Source organism: Toxotes jaculatrix, chromosome 2 (assembly GCF_017976425.1).
Source record: "Toxotes jaculatrix isolate fToxJac2 chromosome 2, fToxJac2.pri, whole genome shotgun sequence".
Lineage (NCBI taxonomy): Eukaryota > Metazoa > Chordata > Actinopteri > Toxotidae > Toxotes > Toxotes jaculatrix.
Window position 1 is genome coordinate 13,094,903 of NC_054395.1, and position 23,294 is coordinate 13,118,196.

The 23,294-nt window shown below is 40.5% G+C and overlaps 4 protein-coding genes across 4 annotated transcripts; 2 read left to right on the top strand and 2 right to left on the bottom strand.

Annotated features, from left to right (window-relative positions):
* Positions 1-441: 441 nt before the first annotated feature.
* LOC121191203 (kelch-like protein 10) lies at positions 442-3,820 on the bottom strand. Its single transcript, XM_041052334.1, has 5 exons — positions 3,711-3,820; positions 2,632-3,118; positions 1,568-2,185; positions 973-1,122; positions 442-786 (listed from the first exon to the last, which is right to left on the bottom strand). Exons 1-5 carry the CDS (start codon positions 3,803-3,805, stop codon positions 442-444), a joined length of 1,695 nt encoding a protein of 564 aa, XP_040908268.1. The 5' UTR covers positions 3,806-3,820.
* A 2,505-nt stretch (positions 3,821-6,325) lies between these two features.
* On the bottom strand, positions 6,326-12,708 carry rprd1b (regulation of nuclear pre-mRNA domain containing 1B). The gene is made up of 7 exons (XM_041056348.1): positions 12,021-12,708; positions 10,914-11,043; positions 10,295-10,428; positions 9,298-9,416; positions 9,071-9,197; positions 8,189-8,364; positions 6,326-7,070 (listed from the first exon to the last, which is right to left on the bottom strand). The coding sequence occupies exons 1-7, from the start codon at positions 12,169-12,171 to the stop codon at positions 6,921-6,923; spliced, it is 987 nt and encodes a 328-aa protein (XP_040912282.1). The 5' UTR covers positions 12,172-12,708; the 3' UTR covers positions 6,326-6,920.
* Positions 12,709-15,445: 2,737 nt separating this feature from the next.
* On the top strand, positions 15,446-19,378 carry LOC121191208 (taste receptor type 1 member 1). Its single transcript, XM_041052347.1, has 6 exons — positions 15,446-15,636; positions 15,780-16,104; positions 16,194-16,964; positions 17,062-17,280; positions 17,381-17,501; positions 18,237-19,378. The coding sequence occupies exons 1-6, from the start codon at positions 15,446-15,448 to the stop codon at positions 19,157-19,159; spliced, it is 2,550 nt and encodes an 849-aa protein (XP_040908281.1). The 3' UTR covers positions 19,160-19,378.
* Positions 19,379-21,547: 2,169 nt separating this feature from the next.
* Positions 21,548-22,229, top strand: LOC121193934 (transcription factor HES-5-like). The gene is given in 3 exon segments (XM_041056367.1): positions 21,548-21,599; positions 21,602-21,708; positions 21,798-22,229. Coding segments are annotated over 3 exon segments (591 nt in total).
* The last annotated feature ends 1,065 nt before the right edge of the window (positions 22,230-23,294 follow it).

Consider the following 23,294-nt stretch of genomic DNA (forward strand, 5'->3'; position numbering starts at 1 on the left):
CATTTTGTGGTCTGCATCTTCAACTCCTATCCACAAGTTACTGAATTTGTTGCTTACATGTTTATTTGGTACAATATTAGTTTATTACTCAGTTTAAAAGAGAGGTTTTTGTGGACCAGCCGACTTAATGCTGCCTGGAGCTGCCAAATGTTTGTGTAGCAAATTACTTGTTTACTTATATATCTGCATTTGTCAAGTAATGTCAAGTCTCACTTTGTCTGCTTGTCTCTACTGACTTTAAGATATTTTTGATTCTTGTCCAATGAGATTTGCTTCTTTTTTTTTCTCCCATCAGTGTTCAGAAGTGAAGTCAGAGACCATGGGGGGTAAATAAGTGGTCTGGCAACAAGTTGACAAGTTATGACACAAACTGAAAATAGAAATGCTGTAGTTTGATGATGATTTATTTACAGAACAATAAAAGTCATGGTCAGATCTTCATCACTCCGCTTCATCCTCCTCATTGGAGAGTTGCAGGGAGTAACGGGCGGCAGCGTACTCGGCTATGTTGTTGAGTCCATACACCACGCAACAGCTCAGGGCGCTGCGGGAGATCTCCATGTCATGGACATCAGACCACTCACCAGTTTCAATATCAAAGCATTCAACATCAAGGATGGTGGTCAAGCCGTTGAATCCCCCGACCACAAAGAGGCGGTCATCAAGCACTGCGATGCCAAAGTTGCTGCGGGGTTTTGTCATGGCGGGCACATTGTGCCAGGTGTTGGTGTCTGGGTTGTAGGCCTCAGCAGTGTGCAGACGGCTGGTTCCATTGAAACCACCAACCTACACAAGTAAAGGTTAAATATTAAGTCAGGATTGCTTTTACTTTTTTCTGTCTTTTGTCTCATTTTATACTGGAGCCCTTATGGAGGAGCCCTGAATTTATTGTGTGAGTTTAAATAGTTATGTAGGATTTAAGTTAAAAAAAAAAAAAAAAAAAGCAGTGTCAGCAGTATTCAGTGTGCTTACTGCGAAGACATGGTCTACATAGGCGATCAACCCAATTCCACTGCGCCTGGTTCCCATAGAGGCAATCAGTGTCCACTGGTCGGTCTCTGGGTTGTAACATTCAGCTGATGACAGGCACTCATTCCCATTGAAGCCACCACAAATGTAGACCTGGAGAGAATTAAAGTTGTAGTAAGTAGGCTTTTGAGGACTTCAGCTGAAGAAGACTATTCAAAAACATTAGCCTAGTATCTGGTCAAAAATGTGTTTTCTAGACATATTTCCGCATCTTAGGTGAGAGAAAAAGAGGCAGTACTGCATAATGTGTTGCAAGGAGTGGATGAATAATACTGTTTTTGGCATTCATTTTTTTGGGGGTCTTGAGAAAAAGATTTTTTTTCCCCCCTCAAAGTTGAAGTGTGGTCCAATGAGGTTCCCTTATTAGCACCATCTAAATAATCAAGTTCAATAATCTAGTTAGGTTTGTTCAGCGTAACTTTCTGTTTTTCTTTCGGCAAGCTCAAAAAGTCAAGCAAGAAATGTGCAGCTTCTGTGCTCTCCTTGCCCTAAGATAAAACCATCTCAGTCATTCTCAGATTCTCTTCAGCATACCCACCTTTCCACGGAGGGCTGTGCAACTGGCGTCACTCCTCTGATCGTGCATGGACGCAATGTAGGTCCACTGGTTGGTTCTAGGCTCATAGCGCTCAGCAGTTTCAAGTCGATCTTGCCCATCATAACCTCCTATGGCGTATATGTACCCATCCATCACAGTTACGCTGACATAGCAGCGGCAGGAATGCATTGGTGCCACCTCCTGCCAGGTGTGCGTGCCCAGATCAAACCTGTGTGCAGTGCTGAACTGTTCAATGGCGTCAAAGCCACCGATACAGTAAACTGATCCATTGAGGAAGGCAGTGCCATGGTAGGCCCGGGGAGCCCACTCAATCTCAGTTACTTTGACCCAGCGGTCTGCACGGACATCGTACGCCTCAAAGCCATTGGTGGGGTTTCCACCACTCCAGCCTCCAATGGCCAACAGGATGGCAGAGGGCAGGCGTGGACGGGCCAAAGGATTATAGAAGACAGAGTCAGAGAACCTCGTTGTTCTGACTTCGAGCATGACCTCCATGGTCTCGAGGAGAATTTGTTGACACTCTTCACTCGCCTTCACCATTTCATTGTCTTTCACACTCTCCATGATGTATTCTGGACTCATCAAAGCCAGCCTGACCTTCACAGAGACATGAAGACAGAAAAAGACCAATGGCCAATGCTCCGACATTGCTTTAGCTTATTATAGATACTGTATATTGTATTGGCATATACGCTGGCCTTTAAGTAACAAGAAATTACAGTACAGAAATGCATAGTATAACAGCCTGTAACAGTTCTCAAACTTCAAATTCATCAAAGTCCTTGAACATTTGGATGTTGAAAAGGTTTAATACAGAATTATTGCAAATAGATCTACATCTCTCTTCCCCTTAATTAAGTTTAGTTAACTCTTGTTTTGTCTTGACCTCTCTACATCTGGCCTTGACGAAGAACCACATGTTCTTAGAAGTGACACAGATTTTACTAAGGAGGGTTTGTATTCATGATAACAACATTAGCAAGATGTCAAAGATGTAGAGGTGAATGCAGAGGCAGCTCAGCCATTGTTCACCCCTCACTTACCTTTGACAAAAGCAGGGAGATGTACTTTCTGCGTTCCTCTGGGACGTAGGCGATCCAGCGGAGGATGGCCTCAAACACTGTCTCCTCCTTCTTCACACTGAGTTGGTCATTCTCAATGATTTCAGCAAGTGTCTGCTCAGAGAGCAACAGGAACTCTTCCGAGGTGACAGCAACTTCCTCAAAGTGATTCAACATGAAGCAGAAGGCCTTGTGTTTCAGTTCGGGGTAGTAATAGGTTTCCATTAACCACCAGATGCCGATGCAGGTCTGGGGGGTTAGCTGCTCCTCCATGAGGTTGTTGCAGGCTTTTATGATGCCCGTTACATTGAAACGGTCGGCCACTATAAAAAGCTCTTGTGTATTTTCTTGTGTCACAGGAACAAAGCCAGTGTAGGCAAACTCAATGATGAGCTTCATCATGTCAGATGACACATTGGGAATGTCAAAGACTCGACTGTCTGGGGTAGACCAGTGGGTGAAGAGAGCTCTGTGGCCCGGGAAGACACAAAATAAGGCAGTGAAAACAAAGTTTTCCACATGCTCTTGATATTCACACTTCACAAAATAAAAGTATAAATATAAAGCTCCCATTGACCTTTTCAGGGTTGCTGTGACCAAGTTAAAAGGAAATGCAGAATAGGAAGCAAGCTCAAGTAGATGCTACTGCACAGAGTGGCTTAAATTAACTTCACATCCCCAAAATGATATGTTAGTAATTTGTTGAAAAATACATAAACTGGACTTCCAAATATTTATTAGTTCTGAAACCATCTGTTGCTTTTTAAAGTAACACATAGTCATGACATGAATATTTGAAAACTAATTTGTATTTGTAATTTGTAAATCAGTGTATAGATGTCACATCAAATTAAATAGTTGCATTCCAGTATACTGTACAGAAAGACAGAAAGATTTTGCTGATTGTGTGCAGACAGTGAACATGCACCTTTTAGTACAAACTTTACAAAACACTGGTTTCCTTTATATGTGTAATGTGTTAACATTTCATAGGTTCATGTGTTTTTAATAGCATTATATCTTAACATGGATCAGTTTCACTTATATTGTAACCATCTCACCTGAAGTATGGACTGCAGTTACACAGGATGAGCTTGTGCACGTGAAATTCAACGCCGTCCACTCTAATCACCGCGTCACAAAGCTGTTTCTCCATACGGAGCTCATTATACACTGAGCTTGTCCCACTCATCTTTGCTCTTTGCCTTTTTTGTTCTTTGTATCTGTAGGCGGAGGTTTCTCTCCAGACTCTCAACCAGTATATGTAGTTGTGTCCACTCACGCAGGTTGTGACCGATCTTAGAATGTGTTCCCTGTGACACCCAAGAATCTTGTGATGAACAGGAGCCAACATTCTAGAAGAAGCATACATCAATGGAAACTTGGATTTCCTGTGCAGAGCCACAACGTGCATTGTGGTTTCGGGTGTGGTACTTGTACATTTATTTGTCTGGATCTACCTATTACAAGGACAGATATGACCTGCTAGTAATACACACGTGGTGTGTAGCATTGTGCTATAATATTGTAGTGTAGGTTGGAAAATGCACAAAAAGAAAAATGGTATAAAGTGTTATAAAGTATGGTATGAAGTAATGTGCCTAAATAGCGTGCCTATACTCCTTTTATTATACCTACATAGCTGCTTTTATTAGTAGTTTTAGGGTCATTTTATGCTGACACTTGACAGTAAAGAAAAGAAAGGAAACAAGGGCAGAGGGAGATAAAAATATGACCTTTACATTAACGGACACCTCTAACTAAACGATGGCGTCCCTATAATACTGACAGCTGATATGCATCACAGAGCAATAGGTGTTTCCCACTCATGGTTGAGATCTTATAGTGATTGGGTGCCAAAACTTGTAATTGTGACATAATGACCTGACTGTTAATCCTAGTTTTTATATACACACAGTTATACAATTTCATACTGTAAAGAAATGCTTTTTTTCCCCTTTTTTATAGGCAACAAACCTACAAGCAGCACACCTAACAGTGTCTATATATTTACCTTATATACTTGATCTAAAATACTCATGTAATTGTTCAAATGGTTCCAGTTTATTGGCATCCACTGAATCACTTTCATTACAGAAAAATACTACTTGTACTAGCAGAGCCCTAGTAGTACAGTATGATTCTGCAGAGAGAAACACATACCACACGGCAAGTAGGTAAGAAAAGATCTAACTAATACCAACAGTGAAGCACACCTGGGTCAAAATGTTGCTGAAATCCTTCCTGAACAGTGAATTGAATTATATTTTAATCAAAACTGAATCATATAATGAGGTAAAATTCAGCCACTTTAACATCCATAGTTTAACATTAGGGTCATGTAAAAGCCCAAATATGTGTTTTGGGCCCCCACTAATAACTCTAATGGTAACATCCACACATTTGGTTTAACAAACACTGTAAAGTTGCTGTGACTCACTTCTTTTTCTTTTTTTCCCCCCCGGCTGTTGGAAATATGGTTTCCTTACTGCCATGAGACTCCAATCAATCAGAGGGTTTACTGGAAAGGATCTGTAGCAGCATTTCTCACCCAAGCATCAGCAGGTAAATTACATCTACTGTAATCTTCTTTAATGTTAGAAAACATTCATCTCACCTGCAGCAGAAGCTGTGATTGGCTTCTGAAGGTTTTAACAAAATGAGTAGTTTGTCTTGGTAAACATCTCGCACGTTTTATCGTAAAACTCCTCCATAAATGATTTTTTTTTCTCTCTGTATACAGACAACTAAAATTCAAATATGAGCTAAACAAATGATACCTATCGTTCTGGCTTTGACAGAATGGTTGAGAAAACCTCACAAACTGCTGTACCAAAATATTACATTGGGCCTTAATATTGAAATTAAAGGATTTGTAATGAGGTTTGTCAATTTTGAGAAAAAACTCCAGAGGTGAATCTGCTGCGGCTACTTTTCAGTAAAATATTTCATCTACGCACAGGAAGGCATTATCGTTCAACATTCTAATCAAATTGTTGGAATTTAATATTATGAATCCTTGTGAAAAGATTTTCTTAAATACTTGAGAATGAAGCTGAAGATGACAGCTCCAGTTTGTTTCACATATCTAAGGTAGTAAACGTAACTGGACAACCTGTCTAATTTGTTTATTTCAATATCAAAGCAGATCTTATGATATACAACACTATCAGATTAAGGTCCTGCTGTGACCTAGTTAGCTTTATACATTTTTCTTCCCCTTGTTTCCCAACCCTACACACACTAAAAAAGAAACAAAAAAAAACTGTATTCTTTAGTCTTTCTATTTTCCCCCATCCCAGAGTTACTGTATTTTTGAATTTCAGCATTTCATAAATGTTTTCCTACAAATAAAGACCAGGCAGTTTTTTAGAAAGCAAACTTTGAATTGTTTCTTCAAACTTCCAGGATTCGTTTTGTCAAACTCAAACCTTGCCTAGTACACACTTATGAACATAATTAGTTTTATCACATTTCAAGCATCTGTCCAAATTAAAGCTTGAAAACAAACGTGTACTCTGCATTGCACAGTTTTAGTCTGTAAATGAGAAAAATATGCTAATGTGAACACAAACCACACAAAATTCGTTAGTCACAGATTCTACGAAGTGTTATTGACTGTGCTGTTACCACAAGACATCTGAAACAACATATCGTCCTACGCATTCATTAAACCATCTATCTATGTGTCAATAAGAAGCCAACTGAAAGTCAAAAAATAAAACTAATGCGGTAATCCTCTTCACAGTGTAGTTGCAACCTCTGAGTACTGTGAGAGCAAACGGCCCACCTTTGCTCACTGAATCCAAAATATACCACACAGAAAGACACCTTGATTGACAGGCCCCTGAAAACCAACATTTATGTCTGTCAAAGCTTTGCTTCTTCACCCCTCCCCTTCCTCCTAAATCAGTGACATTTCCAGCATTTAAAAAAATAAAATAAAATAAAAACAAACAGGAAACAAACTCGTTCCAAGCTGGTGGAGTGGAATCCTGACTGAGCGAGAACAGGAAAAATCCCGGCTGACAGAGTCTCTGTTCTCCTCTGCAGAGCGTTTCGATTTCACCAAACCTTCCTTCTAATGTCCCTTCCTCCCTCTTGTCCCGCAGGTCTGGCGTTAGCAGGTGGGCTGGCTACTCCGCTGAGAGAGGTTTGACCACATGTGTCCTCTGGCTGGAGACACAGCTGGGAGTATTTTTGTGAATCAAACATGGGGCTGGGTTTGGATGGGGAGGAGCGTCAGGGCAGTTTGTCTAAGAAAAGACCTCTCAGTCGGTGGAGAAGAGGTCTCCAGCCGAGGGGAGCGGGGCCAGACCACCAGTCACATTGGGCAGGAGGGAGAGGTCAGGGAGACTCTGGATGTGGGACTTGAGCTCTTTCCTCACCTGGGTCACCCTCGCAAGTTTCTGCTTATATTCCTGCAGAGGGCAATCAAGTGGACACAACACAGGTACAGGTGAGTTAAAAATGATTACACTACAAAGCATAGAACACAGGTACACTGAGCCATCATGGCCGCCTGTTATAATAACTAAATATGTATGGGTAATCAATTAGACAGGCTGTAAATAAGCAAGATTAACCGAACCACTTCATTTAAAAAGAAAATGTGTGAAGCCAAAATGTCAGTAATAATGCATATTTTCAGAGGAGCTCTGTGCAAACTGTGCAAGTGCAGTGTGACAGGAAGTTGGTCTATGAACATTTTGAACAATTTTTTACAAAGAACGGTTTTTGGCCGTGATTTTATAGTTAAATTTTTCAGATAAGTTCAACTGGGATATAAAGCAGATCACAGTAAGTAACATGATTATAGCTATAAGATACAAAGAATTACAACCAACACTACGAAAACAATAAATAGACCTAAGTTGTCATGAATCAGAAATAAATAATTTTAAAAAACAAAGGTTTCTTGGGGGGAATCTCAGGATGTAATCAGGTTACTTGTTAATCTTTCTTTCCACTGTTTCTTTGTCCTCCATGCTAATGCTGTCTCAGCCACGCTTCTGTTAGCTAGAACCAGACTTCTGACAAATTTACAGTTTGTGTGTGTGTTCAAATGCCAGTGGCAGATGGACAATCTCTTTGGCTACGTTCTTTAAAATACTTTTGCAAAAATACGACCAAAGTCCTCAATGAAAAAAATAGACAGGTTGAGAGCTGATTAAAACAAAACTAGGCATTACTGGCATTCTCACTAGCAAGACAGTTGATGAAAAAGATCTAAAGGACATATTGCATTTTTTCACTTCTCTCTTAATAAAGACAGTTACAGAAATCAAGTGTGTCTGTAACTTTGGAAATCATCTTTCAATGTTACAGTCTTTTAGAATAAAACTTTTTGTTCCTATCCTGCCCCTGCAGCTAAACAGGAAAACACTGCCCATGAAAACATAAAGAGTGAGTTTGTATTGAATAAACACTCAAAGTTAACTGGTAAAGGAGAAATTTTAACACAAACATATTCAGGTAGAGATCTATGTCTCAGTCCTCTGTATGCCTTTGGTTGCTATGTTTGTATGCTGTGCCTTGCCTCTAGTTTCTTCTCTCTCTCCATGAGCGCCTCCTTCTGGCTGCTGATGTACTCAGTCAGCATGCGAGCCAGCTGCCTCCGGTCCTCCAGCTCCGCAGCCAGTCGGCCGTTGTACTCCGCCAGCAGCAAACAGGCTTCATCCACCGTCTTTGACAGCTTGTCTGCTGCCTCCTTATCTGGAATGGGGTTAAAGTGGGTTGTTAAAGTCACAGATTATATCTATTTTCAGAGTTTCTTTATGGACAAGTCATTTAACTTTGGATCTTTTCTTCTACTTCTAGACCTTTTCATCTGTTTTAAAATCTGTTTTTTTTTGTTCATTTACTCAGTTTCTTTTTACTTTTGTCTTTTTTTTTTATCTTTGTCTCAATAGATTTTTTATGTTTAGTATAATATATCTTGTCCCATAGTGGTCAACAGATATTGTCTTCTAACCTATGTTTATAGAAGTTCTATAAATAGAATTATTCTAATTACTGTAACATGGTCATAAACAATATTACTGGAAACTGACCAAACCTACTGACTAAAAACTGACTGCTTGTAAACACGTGATTTAAACAATTCCATTTTACTTTCAACACTCTGTACATGGTTTTATTTACTGTTCTTCATCATTAACAGAATTCTTTCTTTCTATTTAGTATGTTTCGCTTGCATGTGTTATGGAACTTGTCAGTCCAGTCTCCTGTTTTGCGCCAACAACACCATGTCAAATTCCTTTTTTGTAACATACCTGGCAATAAAGTGTTTCTGATTCTGATTCTTAAGCTTCAATAATGAGGAAAAATAAGAACACTGCAGATCCATGCTGAGAAAAATATCTAAATAAAACATTCCAAGAAAACTCATTTTTAATCAAACTGTGCTGTCAGGTCTTACCAGTGATCTTCTCCAGCAAGGAAACGTCCTGGACTTCCTGCGGTAGTGAGGCGATCTTCTGACGAACAGCTGCGTCCCCTGATGCAGCGTTTTCCAAGTCCTGCAGGGCCTTCACCAGCTCCTCTGTCTGAAAGTGTGTCACAAAGGGAGAAAGTTAATGAGAGTCACTGAAAGTTAATGAGAGCTGATGATCCAGTGTAATTCAAGGAAAACATTAGTCTCCTTACCAGCTGAGTCGCAGAGACATCTGTGCTGTGAGGTGAGTTGTGGCTTCTGTAGTCGTCGTCCTCATCTTCTTCATCTTCCTGGATCTTCTGATAGCTACGTTTCACCGGCTTCTTCTCTTCTGCATTGTCAAGTTTAGAGACCACAGAACAGAAAACAAATGCTACCATCGTATGTAGTTAGTCGTACATATTATGCTGCAGATAAAAAAATAAAACTGAATTCCTTGCATTCATTTCATGTTAGAAATTACACTAAAGTTAATTCTGGGGTTATTTTTTTAAAAAGAAATCCTGAAATTTTGCCATTTTATCAGAGGCAGAGGTGAAGTTATTCTGAAATGGCAGTTAGGTCAACATTCAACTATTTTTAAATTAAGCGTCCAACGCTCATTTCCAGCTCTAACAAATCAGAAAACTCTAACATTTAAATTTCTAGAATTTTTTCTCCACTATAACGCGGATCAGAATAAAAGGTTTTAAAATACAAAAACAAGAATACCTAAAATATCAGTACCAAAGATACTAAGTTTTGTTTTGAGAATCAATCATCACCCTATCAATAGAATTAAAACCAAAAATATTGATCCATCTTATGTTAGATCACGTTCTGGGCACATGAACGCTCCTCCTTTTCCTGCTGCTACGTGCACGTGTGCAGTGATCACCTAATTATTTCTACAAACTCACACAATAAATATTTGTTATTTACTACTCTTTTGTTTTGACACGGTTGTGCTTAAAAATATATGCAGAAACATTGTACTAATGATGCATTCACCTCATCCACCTCATTAATCAAGACACTTCTCTTCCCTACATATCACGTCATGTCATTTTAATAATAATGACAAATATGGGCATCTGTATCATTGATAGTGGACCCGGTTTTACGTGACGTCAGATCAAAACCACATTCAGTGGTAACACCCACCCCTAACAAATATCATATAGATTCATGTGTAGGTGCAACAGTGAGATCATGTGACAGTCGTCTAACCTGAAGGCCTGGGGCTGTTAGAGTCTTCTATGGCCAGTTTGAGCTGCTGAATGAAGTCACTCCTGTAGAGGTTCCTCTCTTTCCAGATGTTCAGCAGTCTCTCCATGTGCTTTTTACAGCTCTCATCTGCTTCACTGAAGGTATGCAGGGGAACAGCACTGTTCAGTACAAGACAAACCATCCTCCAAACAGTTTGTGCATCATTTAAAAAAAGTAATATGGGCACCAAATTTCAAAAGATTTTAACCTAATTTCTGCTTTTTTTCTCTGATACGGTTATTGTTTTTTTGTAGCTGCATAAATGTGGCTTCGTTTTAGTTTTGATAGAGACCTGAGACAAACCTATAAACAATCTTGGATGGGAAAATGGATAACATGCAAATTTTTCCTTTTGTCTGAATTCCATCCTTAAAATACTATCCCCCAGTAGCAGATTTTTGCCAAAAACAAGAATCAAAAAGGAAAAACTAGATTTAGATACTCAACTATTTATCAAAAAGCTTCAGGGCAGTAACCATGCCACTCATCTACACATACAGGGCACACCCACACACACTCACTACACAGCCTTTTATTTGTAGCTTGTCTGAGAGAATACAGTGGCCACATTATTATCTACCTGGCAACATGAGAGCAGGCATCGACGAGAACGGACTCAAAGTCTTTGGTGAACTCTGGTCCTTTCTTCTTGCTGTTCTGAATGACATCATTGGCCAGATACAGGAAGGTCAGCTTCCTGTTGCTTTTAGCTGGACAACACATGAAAAAAAACAGCTTATTTAAACTATTATACTGAAGATTCAATTAGAAAAGTTCATTCTTACATTGCATTATCAACATATGATGGTCAACACATTCAAATTATTTTGCAATAAAGTGTCATTCACTCTGTCATTTGACCTATATTTCTTCAACATACCGGTCTACTCTACTTCAGGAACTGATTTGTCATGTTTCTCGGTATGTTTAACATTGCATCCATAGTCACAGCAGAGTGAAAGGTTTTCTGTGAAGAAATCATGGCTCTTTAAAAGCAACAGGTTTTCTGGATGTACTTTAAGAAGGTCCAAACTATACAATGACTCTAAAAACAAGGCCTAACTGTTTGATTATCTGCTGTATAAGGGAATGGAATTTATGAAAGTGCAGTGTGTGGAAGAATTCCACCATGACAACACAATGTCTAGATATGGTTAGTTATCTGCAGGAGTAAAGAAAATGTGTAAACTATTTCTCATTTGTGTTGCGTTTTATGTTGTATTACTGTTAACATGATGCTGCTGAGACACCTGGACTCCTGCACCAATTCTGTCCCATTTTTTGTGTTTGTTTGTTTGTTTTTTGAAAATTAAGGACCACAGTGGAAATAAGTCTTGGACTTTGTTTGTTATCCTTGACATTTTACAGGTATGTGGGCCATGAGGTCCTCTCTCTCATTGTGCTAAACAAACTAAACTATTTTGGACTCTGGATGCTCATTTTTGACAAAACACTTATTATTTATATGTAATAACTGTATTTGGGTGAAGTTAAGCATTAGGAATCATAGCACAAAGGCAAGAAAAGGTCTTCATTTCCTTTATGTCTAACCTCGTTTAATCAGAGACAGTGTCTAATGAATCTACTAACAGTTAATCACAATATGTTGAACGCTACCAGCATCCTGTTTTGTTGCACAAAACCTACAATATGCATTGCTATTTTTTGCAGCAGTGGCGGCTCTCACCTTTTTTCAGCTCCCTGTGCCACACTTTGACGATGAGGGCCGAGTGTTTGCGGTGGTGGATGATCCACAGAGACAGAGTCTGGACGCTCTGCTGCGAGCTGCTCAGCTCCGACAGCTTCTTCTCCAGGGCCGACTCCGAGAAGGACGACATGACGCTGCGTGTGTGAGCCCGTGTCCGTGTGTTGTCCCCTGTGACCCGACAGACCCCCCGACCCGCTCTAAAGCGACTGAGCTCCGAGCTGGTTTAGAAGAACTCGCACTGTCATCAAAACTCAAGTAGTGTCGCAAACTTGCAGACATGCAGCCTCAAACCGCCTCCTGCCGCCCGCTGCTCCCCCCTGATGTTAGCTCTCTATCTGGCTGATATTTTTTGGACCAAAATCTGCTGAACAAATCCGCAGAATGTGCGGTGGTTTACCAGCAGCTGCTCCTCCACTGTCTGCAGTGTTTGTTTACAGCCACAGCTAATGTTAGCCCGCCGAGCTAAGCAGCCGTCCGCAGCGCCGAGCAGAGCCTCCGTCTCGACCCGAGTTCAAATACACCGAGTTTCAGTAAAATACCTGCACTGTGAGTCTTCAGTTCGCCAACAGGTGAGAAACATCTGCTCAGAAGTGACGGTGAAACTCACAACTCGTCTCTGCTCGTCTAACTAATCAGGAAGGCTTCTTCGAAAAAATGGCAGCCTTGCACTTTCACCTCAACATGTGCGTCGCACAGCAGTGACGCAAGCAGAGCCAGACGCCACCCCCTTTATCCAGAGACGTTACATAAATTAAATAAAGTTTCTTTAAATTTTTACTCTGGAAAAACAAACGTGGGCGTTTTAAAGAAGCTGTTCTAACAGGGGAGACATCTGTAGGGGGTGGGAGTCTGAGATGTTAAACTTTAAGGATACTAATTCAAAGTAACCGAATTTTACAAAAGTGTCTATGCTATGTTGGGTGTCTTAAGTTTTCTGCTATCCCAGGACTTTTCTCCACCCAAACTACCTGTGAAAATGTCTAGATATCACCAACTTTATATAAGGACAACTTAAGTCCTCATAATACTTCATAACATATTTGCATCTTTGTGGTATCGATTTTGTATTTGTATTTTTGTATTTTATTATACTTACAAGAAATTCATGATGACTTAGGCTATAATTTCCCTTTCACACATAGAGAGTTTGCTTGTGAAGCTGTTCCAGATGGTCTGTGTTATTTAATGAAAAGCTACATGGGTATAAAGATTAAGAATCTAAACCATGAACCACTAAAAGGAGGTCTAGATATTACTTGGTTATTACATTCTGTATACCCAATAAGGTTTGTGAAATACAATTATAAATGTTACATGATATATACCCCACTGATGTTTTTGTTTCTGAAACTGAAGCAGCTAAATGGAATTCAGACATAATTCATTTTATTATTTACACCTGCAGTTTTTCTACTGTGCCATGTCAAAGTGTCTTTTGTGAAAAAGGCCTATTGAGCATGTTAGTTCACTGGCATGATTTCCTGGAACAATTGATGAGCCATCACCGGTGTTATTGTTTGCACCTGTGCCTTTCCTGCTATGAAAGTTTTTAGAGGAAAAAAATTGGTAATTTGGTTTAATGACAGAAACATATCTCCAAAAATCCAATGTTTAAAATCCAGTCAAATAATTAAATTCTGGAAAACAAAATAAAACATAATTGAATAACAGCTTTTGCTTTAATGAATCTTTTTTTGTTATTTTAATATGTCTTAAATTTACTGTTAAATATATAACTGACAAAGTAAGCATTAATTAAATCAGCTGCCTCACATGTTTGAACAGAAACTACCATTAAAGCTAGTACCAAATCCTTTTTCTGTTAAAAAATGCAAATATTTTTCACACAAATCAGACATGGATATTTACATGTCTATTTGCCTACACAATAGTGTGGTTGACAAAATGCTCAGTATTCATGTCAAAACAATGGGTTTGGGTTCTGGATACAGGAGAGCGTCAGGCAAATTGCATGTTAGTACAACAAGTGTGCTCAAATATCAACCAAAATGCAAATTCAGCCACACTTGCACAATCCTTTTTCATGACTGACATTTTTATCTAAACAACAAAAACACAGATATAAATAACAACACTAATTATTGAAGGTTCCAGTGAGATGGAGTGGACAACAGATCTAATTCACTACAGAGATTTTGACTTGTCATAGCAGGTCTATACCAGGACCCTGCTATGACAAGTGAAAGTGGAAAATGTCTGCTGTGAAAAAGATGAATAGGCTGTAAAATCTGAAGTCACATTTGATTTTACCACTACTCCTTCTATCAGAGTGTCAAACTGGACAATAAAAAGTTTATACTCAATAAAATGTCCAAGAAAGCTACCTTTGTGTGAGGTTTAATTATTATGGTGTCTGACTTTTTGTCACACTGTTTGTTTTTTGTTCAAGATGACTGGGAAGAATAAAAAAAAAAGTGTAGTTTCCTGCCCAGACAACATTTTGTTTTATGAAACCCTTTTTGTGGCTCAATTTACTGCAGGTACGAGACAGATAACTGACTTGACTGAAATTTGGAGGGAATTAATTTCTAAATAGACCCGAGCTAAACAGAAGATGTTAATAAAAAAAAATACAACACATGCAAAAAAAGTTAAATTTAACTATATAGAACTTAGCCCTGATCACTGTCATGAATGTTACTGTTAAAGTTATTGTATATCTAATGTTGTTCATAAGACGTCCTGTGTGTCCACAGAATCACCTTTGTTTCTGATACATTAACTCATCATTTGAGGGTGGAAAAATGTGGAAAAATTGATTTTTAAAGTAAGTGCTTTTTTTTAAAAATCCTTGCATTGGACCTAAATGTATAGAGCTTTTCATCCTCAAGATTTCCATCTTGAACCTATGCATTATGTCACAAGTGCAGCGATCAGCGACAGTATCATGCGATTATCCAGTTGAGCAGTAAAAAGATGCTTAAACTCTCAAGTGAGACAAACAAAAATATTAGAAAGAATGATTTTGAAAATTCTTTAAAACCGACCTGAATTTGAATTCAAGTTGAATTGTATTTTAAAATGTCTAAGATAAAGTGAAGTAGCTTTATGACTCATAAATCAGCACTGAGCCATAAACTGTCTGCATTTGCTCTGGTTTACCGGTTTGTGCCGCTTGTCAAAGATTAATGGAAAAAACACCGGTCTCCCTTTTCATGCCTTGTTACATTTATGCAATTTATTTTAATGAGAGGGACACCCTACAGTCACACAAACAAATTACACATGCAAATATACTTCAGTCAACAAACAATCCCCGGAAAGATGCAAAAGTGATCTTCTCATCCCTCCCTCTGTCAGTCCACACTTTCAAAAACATCCCCTGATCCATTTGGCAAACGACACTGAGACCCACAGCAGCGTGTGTGAGGTGGAGGTGAAGCATGGATACGTTTGGTGCTGCATTTCTGTTCTTGGGTTGGCTGCTGGTGCAGCTGACTGATGGGGAACTGGATTACACTTCTCAGGGACAAGGCATGCAACTGCAGGGCAACTTCAGCATCGCTGGAATGTTTCCTCTCCATTACACAGATGGACCAACTCCTAGTTTGCCAGCTCTGGGGCCATGTGATGAGTGAGTTTTACTCCGTTACTGGACAGTAAACTTCCAACTCCACTGGTGTGGCTTTGATATCAACCCAAATATTGTTATTTTTTAGTCATCTAGAGTATCATTTGCTTTAATTGATATTTCTTTTTACGTGTAACCATTTTTAGAGGTACGCCCAACAAACACGGTTTTCACCTGATGCAAGCCATGAGATTTGCTGTGGAGGAAATCAATAACAGCAGTGGACCAAAGCCTCTTCTACCAGGAGTGAAGCTGGGCTACCAGATGTACGACATCTGTTCAGTGCCGGCCAGTGTCCTGGCCACACTGGACCTGTTGGAGCAGAACCAGAGCCCCTCTACGCCTGGGACAGAGGGAGACACAGACCCAGGCTATCACAACAGTAAAAATGCAGTGGCAGTGATTGGGCCGGACAGCAGCAGCAAAACTTTCACCCCTGCTTCTTTGCTGGGGGCCTATCTCATACCACAAGTAAGTTTCAATCATTGCCCTTGAAATATGACCTGAAAAGACCTGCATGCAACACTGAGTCATTCCTCATCCTCTTTGTTTCATTGTAGATTTCTTATGAAGCATCAAATGAAATGCTCAGCAACAAATTCCTCTATCCAGCCTTTTTCCGCACAATTCCCAGTGACAAGAACCAGGTCGCTGCCATGATCCAGCTTTTAGTTCATTTCAACTGGACATGGATTGCTCTCTTAGGTAGTGACAATGCCTACGGCCTGGAGGGTATGCAGAGTCTTTCCAACCAAGCACCATACCACGGCATCTGCATTGCCTACCAAGGAGTCATCCCCTCACTCAGTGCTGACACGGCCCAGACCATGAGGAACATGGTGGAGAGCATACTGACAACCAAAGTCAACACCATCGTAGTCTTCTCCAGCAAGTCAAAGCTCAGTGGCTTCTTCCCGTTTGTCGTTGAGCACAATGTGACAGATAAAGTGTGGATTGGGACGGAGGACTGGTCATCAGCTACTCTTATATCAGATATTCCTGGGATCCACACCATCGGCACTGTGCTTGGTGTGTCCATCAAATATGCAGCTATTTCTGGTTTTGGGGACTTTGAGAGACAGGTTGTTCAGGCTTCTATGCAACAGAGTAACACCCAGAAAGTCTCCAATGGCACCACAAACCCAGACAATGACTGTCTACAAAGCACAGACCTGTACAGCCTCGCCAGGAAGAATTTCTCACTGGAGAAATATGACATTACCTCTTCCTTCAATGTGTATAAGGCTGTGTACGCTGTGGCTCATGCTCTGCACCAAGCTCTTGGCTGTGATTCTGGAGAGTGCCAGAGGAGGAGGGTGTATCCGTGGGAGGTGAGCAAATGTAAACTAGTGGTTTTCCCAGTGAACAAAATCTCTCAGAACCACATTTACCCAAGCACTGATGTTTCCTCTCACTGCGCCCCGACAGCTTCTCTCGTGGCTCAAGCAGGTGCGATTCTCTCTGGATAACACCTCTGTCTACTTTGATGAGAACGGTGACCCGCCCACAGGATATGACATCATCTCCTGGGTTTGGAGGGGGACAGACTGGTCTCTCAGACAGGTGGGCTCCTTCAGCCCTGATCCCATTATGCTCACAATTGATGATGATCAAATCGAGTGGTACAACACACAGCGTTCAACACCAGTAAGACCAACATGCAGATTATCTCTGTTTTCAAATCTGGAGATTCTGATCAAATTAAGATTGTTTATAATCTTTCTCAATCCCTGTTGATTGCATGTAGGTGCCACTATCCATCTGCTCTCCACCCTGCCCAAAGGGCCACAAGAAACTCCTGATGGGGCAACACACTTGCTGCTTCGACTGCCAGGCTTGTCCTGAAGCCACATTCCTCAATAAAAGTGGTAAAATAAAGACACACACACACACACACACACACACAAAGAGGTCAAAGGCTGGAAAAAATATATATCAAAACGAAAGGATAGATGAAAAGGTGTTTCTTAAATGAGATATTTGCTCCATGATTAAGAAAGTAATAAACTCATCTCTCAGCTCATGGGAAAGATGGGAGATTGAATAAGCCAACATTTTACGAATTGATTACACTGAACAAACAAAATGTCTTGGATGTCAGCATCATCAGTGGTGCAGGTGAATATGTGTGTGACACATGTGATAGAGGTTGTTCTAAAGTGTGAAAGAAAATAAAAGCTAAACATAAAAATATCCAAAAACAAAATATAAGACAGAAGACATAAGAGCAACTGTCCCAGTAGTCAGGACAGAGATCACGCAGGTGACAGTTCATCTCGTGATCTTTGAAGTCTGGCAGTTCCTTAACTCTTTTTTTTGTTTTCTCCTTTTGAATTCTGCTTGAAACTCTGGAAGACTGTTACAACCACTGTTGAACAAATTGATCCAACGCAGCAATATTTTTTGCGTTGTGTTTCTGTTGTGTGTGAGACTGACCAGCAGGTGGTGCACAATGCTCATACAATGAGCTGATACTCATACTATGAACAAAATGTCTTTTCTCTTCTAGACTATAACATTAAATGTGAACATCATCACACTGGACAAAACCCAGCTTAGCTTTTTACTTGTCTCTTTGCGCCTCTGTTGTGTCTCCTCCTCAGAACCCACCATATGCCAGCCCTGCCTGCCGGAGGAGTGGGCTCCATCGAGCAGCGAGCAGTGTCTGAATAGGACAGTCCTGTTGCTCGCCTGGGACGCCCCCCTCTCCATCGCCCTGCTCTTCTTTCTGGCCACCTGTCTTCTCATGACCTCCAGTTCTGCAGTAATCCTCCTGCTCAACCTGAACACGCCCGTGGCCAAGTCTGCCGGAGGCCGCACCTGCCTCCTGATGCTGGCAGCCCTGACCGTTGCTGCCATAAGCTCTTTGTGCCATTTTGGCCAGCCGTCTCCTCTGGCCTGTATCCTCAAGCAGCCTCTATTCATCGTCAGCTTCACTGTGTGCCTGGCCTGCATCACTGTGCGTTCCCTCCAGGTTGTCTGCATTTTTAAATTTGCTTCCAAGCTGCCGCCGGTCTATGACAAGTGGGCCAAAAAAAATGGGCCAGAGCTCACCATTTTCCTGGTGTCTGTCACCATCTTGCTCATTTCTGTGTTCCGTGAGGCCATCAACCCTCCCCAGCCGTCCCAGGATCTTGACTTCTACAAGGACAGCATTGTCCTGGAGTGCAGTAATACCCTCTCACCTGGCTCGGGCCTCGAGCTAGCTTATGTTTCCCTGCTCAGCATCCTCTGCTTCTCTTTCAGCTACATGGGGAAAGACCTGCCAGCAAACTACAACGAGGCCAAGTGTGTCACCTTCAGCCTCATGGTGTACATGATCTCCTGGATGAGCTTCTTCACTTTATACCTCATCAGCAGAGGCCCGTTCACCATGGCTGCACACGTGTTTGCCATACTCTTCAGCGTCCTGGCCTTCCTCGGGGGATACTTCCTGCCTAAAATTTATATTATTGTCCTGAAGCCGCAAATGAACACGACTGCCCACTTCCAGAACTGCATTCAAATGTACACCATGAGCAAATAGTGAAGCGTGTAATGATTTCATCTGATGAAAAGTAGAAGAAGAGTAACTACAAATCATGTAGGTAAAATAATGTGTGAAGCACACTGGGATTCACCTTTGTGGTTATCTCACATCTTTGTTTAAATTTTTATTTTATGTACACAAATAAAGTTGTACTAAATGTGTCTCACTAGACCTCCACTGATTATACTCACCTACAGATTAGAAACTCTCGCTCTAAAGTTTTAATCACTGAAGATCCAGACTTTTCAAGTATCTTTAAGTAGAACAAATAAATAAATAACAAACTTTATCTTCAACTTGTGTGCATTTCATTTGTGGAATTTTTACTTATTTTGGAGTAATAATTTCTGAATTAAAACTGATAAAATGTCCATTTTGTGTGATTTAATTGTTAATGCACTGTGTGCTTGTGAGCTGATGGTCAAGTGGACATTCATGTCTCATGACTAATTTAAATCCCTTGATTAAACACTGCCAAAAGTCACATTTTAAATACCTTTTCTACACAAATACCTACAGTTATCATCCCTTCAACAGCTCTGTGTCTTCAAAGATGTAACAACAAGAATTTATTCTTAACACAGGAAGAAGGCAGCCAGTTGTGTGTGTGTATGTTGAAGATAGTCCAGTTGTGGTACAGAGGGTTTTTTTTTTTCACCACAGCGCCCCCTGGTAGTTGTAATAGGGACTGAAACACTAACGCTGATGGTTGAAATGTCATTTTTGTGAAAACAAGTAAAGCACATTGTCAGCAGTGGGAGATTATTTCACTTGTTTCCAGAAGGTACCTTAAAAAATCCAGGTAATTATTTCATTAGAAAAAATGTTAATTTGTTGAAGAAAATAAAAATAAAAGAAAAATTTTTTATCTTATCTTTATGATGTTGTTTTTGAGATTCTGATATTTGATAATGCGACCTGTAAAGCTTTTATAGTATATAAACCTCAGCTTGGGTCGACCAAAAAACAAATGGCATGATCATATTTCCAGGAATTCAACAACAACAAGTGGCAGCTGGTCACAGAAAAAAAAGAAAAGTTTCAGAAAAGCATCATGACGTAACATCTCATTGCATATCAAATAAACACACAGTTGGCCTGTCTTGTGTGTGTGTGTGTGTGTGTGTGTGTGTGTGTGTGTGTGTGTGTGTGTGTGTGTGTGTGTGTGTGTGTGTGTGTGTGTGTGTGTGTGTCACAGTGCTGCTGTTGGCTGTTGTTTGAGAGGAGAGATGAAAAGGTCTTTTGTGGCTGAGAGGTCAGCGCTATTGACCAGTAGATGTGTGAGTAGAGTCCGAGCTTGGCTTTCCCACAGTCCCTCTGTCCACTCACGGCTTAATACCCTCGGTCAACAATCGAAGTGTGCCATGGGTGAGCAAGCAGGAGTTTTATTGTCAGCACTCCAAGCACCAGGACAAGGTGCTGCTGGGAAGGTTTCAGAAGCTTTATTTGACAAGCCTTCTGATCTAGTGCATTTTGGCAAATTAAAATTCATCATCACACAATGTTTAAAACGTGTGTTTCATCTGAAGCCAAAACAGGTCTTTCTCACTCTTCCTTTAATTTGTACTTTTGGGGGTAAAGTTGGTCTGACAGATACATTAGGATCGAACATTGTCCAATTTAATCAGAAGACCACAGTGACTGTGCAAAATGTCCTGAGATACAAACCAGAAATTCAAAATAAATGTTTACCCTGCCCTCTGATGGACTGGCAACCTGTCCGGAGCATACCCCACCTCTCACCCAGTCTCTGCTGGGATTGGCCCCACCCCTTCCCCGTGACCCTCAAAAAGATAAGCAGCCCCTTTACCTGTTGCTTGGTACCAGCAGAAGTCAACAATCTGTAGTGGTTTTGTTTGACTGTCTTTCCTGCTCCAGATTCAACGAATCACACTCTGTATGTAGTTCATGTAATTATTTTCTAAATGGTTTCATCTAATTTGAAATGAATTTGTAACTGATATTAGCAGATGTATGAATGTTAAAATTAAAGGAACAAAATTGCAAAAATCTGAAATGCCCAGATATTCGTAATTGACAGTTCAGGTCGATATCTCAGTTTAACAAATGTGGTTTGTTTTACAGCAGAATTTAATGAATTTACACTCACATGCCTTTCCCTGAAAACCACCAATGCATTGAATCCTGTCTTTAATTGCTCCCTGGGTGCACATCAGGAGTTGCCTGTGTTACCCTGTGTAACTGGACTGAGAGATAAGCAGCAGCCCCTGATAAGAGACTGACAGCACATCATTCACAGTCTGATATATATCTCAGGAACGGTTTTATCTCTTCTGGTCAGGCTGTGATAGCTTCACCTCAGAGTTATTGATGTGTGTCCTATTGTTGCAAGTGTCAGCCCTGCCTGAGTCACATGGCTTTGTTATGCTAATATCTCCCTATAAAATGAGGAGTGGCTCCTCCAGAGACATCAGAGCTCACAGTGTCATCCTGAAGAAGCTGCTCACTTCACCTGCACAGACATGGCTCCTTGCAACTACTCAGCTATTCAGCACATCAGGATCTCTGAGAAAGACAACATCAAAGTAAGTAACCCAGGAGAGTTAAGAGTCAGATTAAAGGTGTATTACTGATGTGAATCATGAGCTTAACGTGGCTATCTGCTCTTCCATAGCTGAGAAAACCCATTGTGGAGAAAATGCGCAGAGATCGCATCAACAGCTGCATCGAGCAGCTCAAGATCATCCTGGAGAAAGAGTTCCACAAACAGGAGCCCAACTCCAAGCTGGAGAAAGCCGACATCCTGGAGATGACTGTGAGCTTCCTGAGGCAGCAGCTGCAGCCGGGCCTCTGTCACAGCGACTACAACCAAGGCTACTCTCACTGCTGGAGGGACTCTCTGCACTTCCTCTCTGCCGGCTCCAGCTCAGAGGCCTCTGTCACTCCTCTGCAGAGCCTCCAGCAGCAGGAGCAGCAGCTCCATCAGGCCCAGAGAGCCAGCAGCTCCTCCCCAGTCTCCTCCACCCTCAGGCCCACCACACTGCAGGACAGCAGCAGCAGCAACAGCAGCAGCAGCAGCAGAGGCCCTGTATGGAGGCCTTGGTAGAGACTGTGTCACACAGACACTGTGAGACCTGAGGGAGTCTGCTCTCTCCCTCACTATGTAGGAAATGTATTTCCAGCCTGCTCTTTCATGGTAATACTGAGTGTTTTAGTGTTTCATCATATTGATGAGAAGATGTAATAGGTATTTTATCCTCTTAATAAGGTCACACTGGGGATCATTGACTATGCACATGCAACAGTGCTCCTCACAGTGTTCTCATGCCTCACACTGAGGTCATTATAAATGTGTTGTTCCTTTATGTAAGTGAAAATGTATTCATTGTGTGAGGTTTAACTTTCTTAAGTTAAAAGTTTATGTCATGGTATATTTGAAAGTCGAATGGTTTGTTGAACATGTCTGTTGCGAATAATTTGCCTTTAATAAATGAAGAAACTTTTTGACAATATGCCATGAGACATGAGTGTTTATTAGTGAAAAATATGCAACCAACTCCTTACCCTTACTTAACTTTGGAAATCCAGATTTTAATAAATTGTATTTACTTTTCTTTACATTTTAAGTATATCTATTAATTGTAGATACACCAAGTATGCCATGCATGTGTGTGTGTGGCTCATTTATTTTTTTACACAGTTTCATTATTCATTAAAAGCTCTGGATTAATAGAATTCAAATAAATGCTGCTTCCAAACACATAAAATTTAAATCTGAGGAGGGACATGTCTGTATCAGCATTTTAAATCTTGACACAAATTTTTACTTGAGTAGTTTGAAAGTCCCAAAACGTCCTGATACCTGTTGCTTCCCGGATCAAACATCACATCACCTTCTCCTAAATAAAGACAGATTTAATCAAAGGTTCATTATGAAAGCTGGCCATTTAAAAGGAAGATCATTATTATGAAGACTAGGATCACGAGTGCAATATATATGAAAAGTATTTTTGTCCTCAATTCATGAAAAAAAAAATCTGGAATCAGCTTTTTTAATGATTGTATCTTTTATTGTTAATTGTCATACAAATGTTAGAAATAACTTTTAAGAGCCAAAATGTAATAGCAAAACAGCCATATCAACATCCCATTACAGAATGTTAATATGTAC

Coding starts and splice junctions, on each gene's coding strand:
- LOC121191203 (XM_041052334.1), bottom strand. CDS start 3,805: ATGGAGAAACAGCTTTGTGACGCGGTGATTAGAGTGGACGGCGTTGAA. Junction 2,186..2,631: donor TCTCCCTGCTTTTGTCAAAG/GTAAGTGAGGGG, acceptor GTCTCTGTGAAG/GTCAGGCTGGCTTTGATGAG. Junction 787..972: donor ATGTAGACCATGTCTTCGCA/GTAAGCACACTG, acceptor TTACTTGTGTAG/GTTGGTGGTTTCAATGGAAC.
- rprd1b (XM_041056348.1), bottom strand. CDS start 12,171: ATGTCGTCCTTCTCGGAGTCGGCCCTGGAGAAGAAGCTGTCGGAGCTG. Junction 11,044..12,020: donor GCACAGGGAGCTGAAAAAAG/GTGAGAGCCGCC, acceptor TGTGTTGTCCAG/CTAAAAGCAACAGGAAGCTG. Junction 9,198..9,297: donor ATGTCTCTGCGACTCAGCTG/GTAAGGAGACTA, acceptor ACACACTTTCAG/ACAGAGGAGCTGGTGAAGGC.
- LOC121191208 (XM_041052347.1), top strand. CDS start 15,446: ATGGATACGTTTGGTGCTGCATTTCTGTTCTTGGGTTGGCTGCTGGTG. Junction 16,965..17,061: donor GGAGGGTGTATCCGTGGGAG/GTGAGCAAATGT, acceptor GCGCCCCGACAG/CTTCTCTCGTGGCTCAAGCA. Junction 17,502..18,236: donor CACATTCCTCAATAAAAGTG/GTAAAATAAAGA, acceptor TCTCCTCCTCAG/AACCCACCATATGCCAGCCC.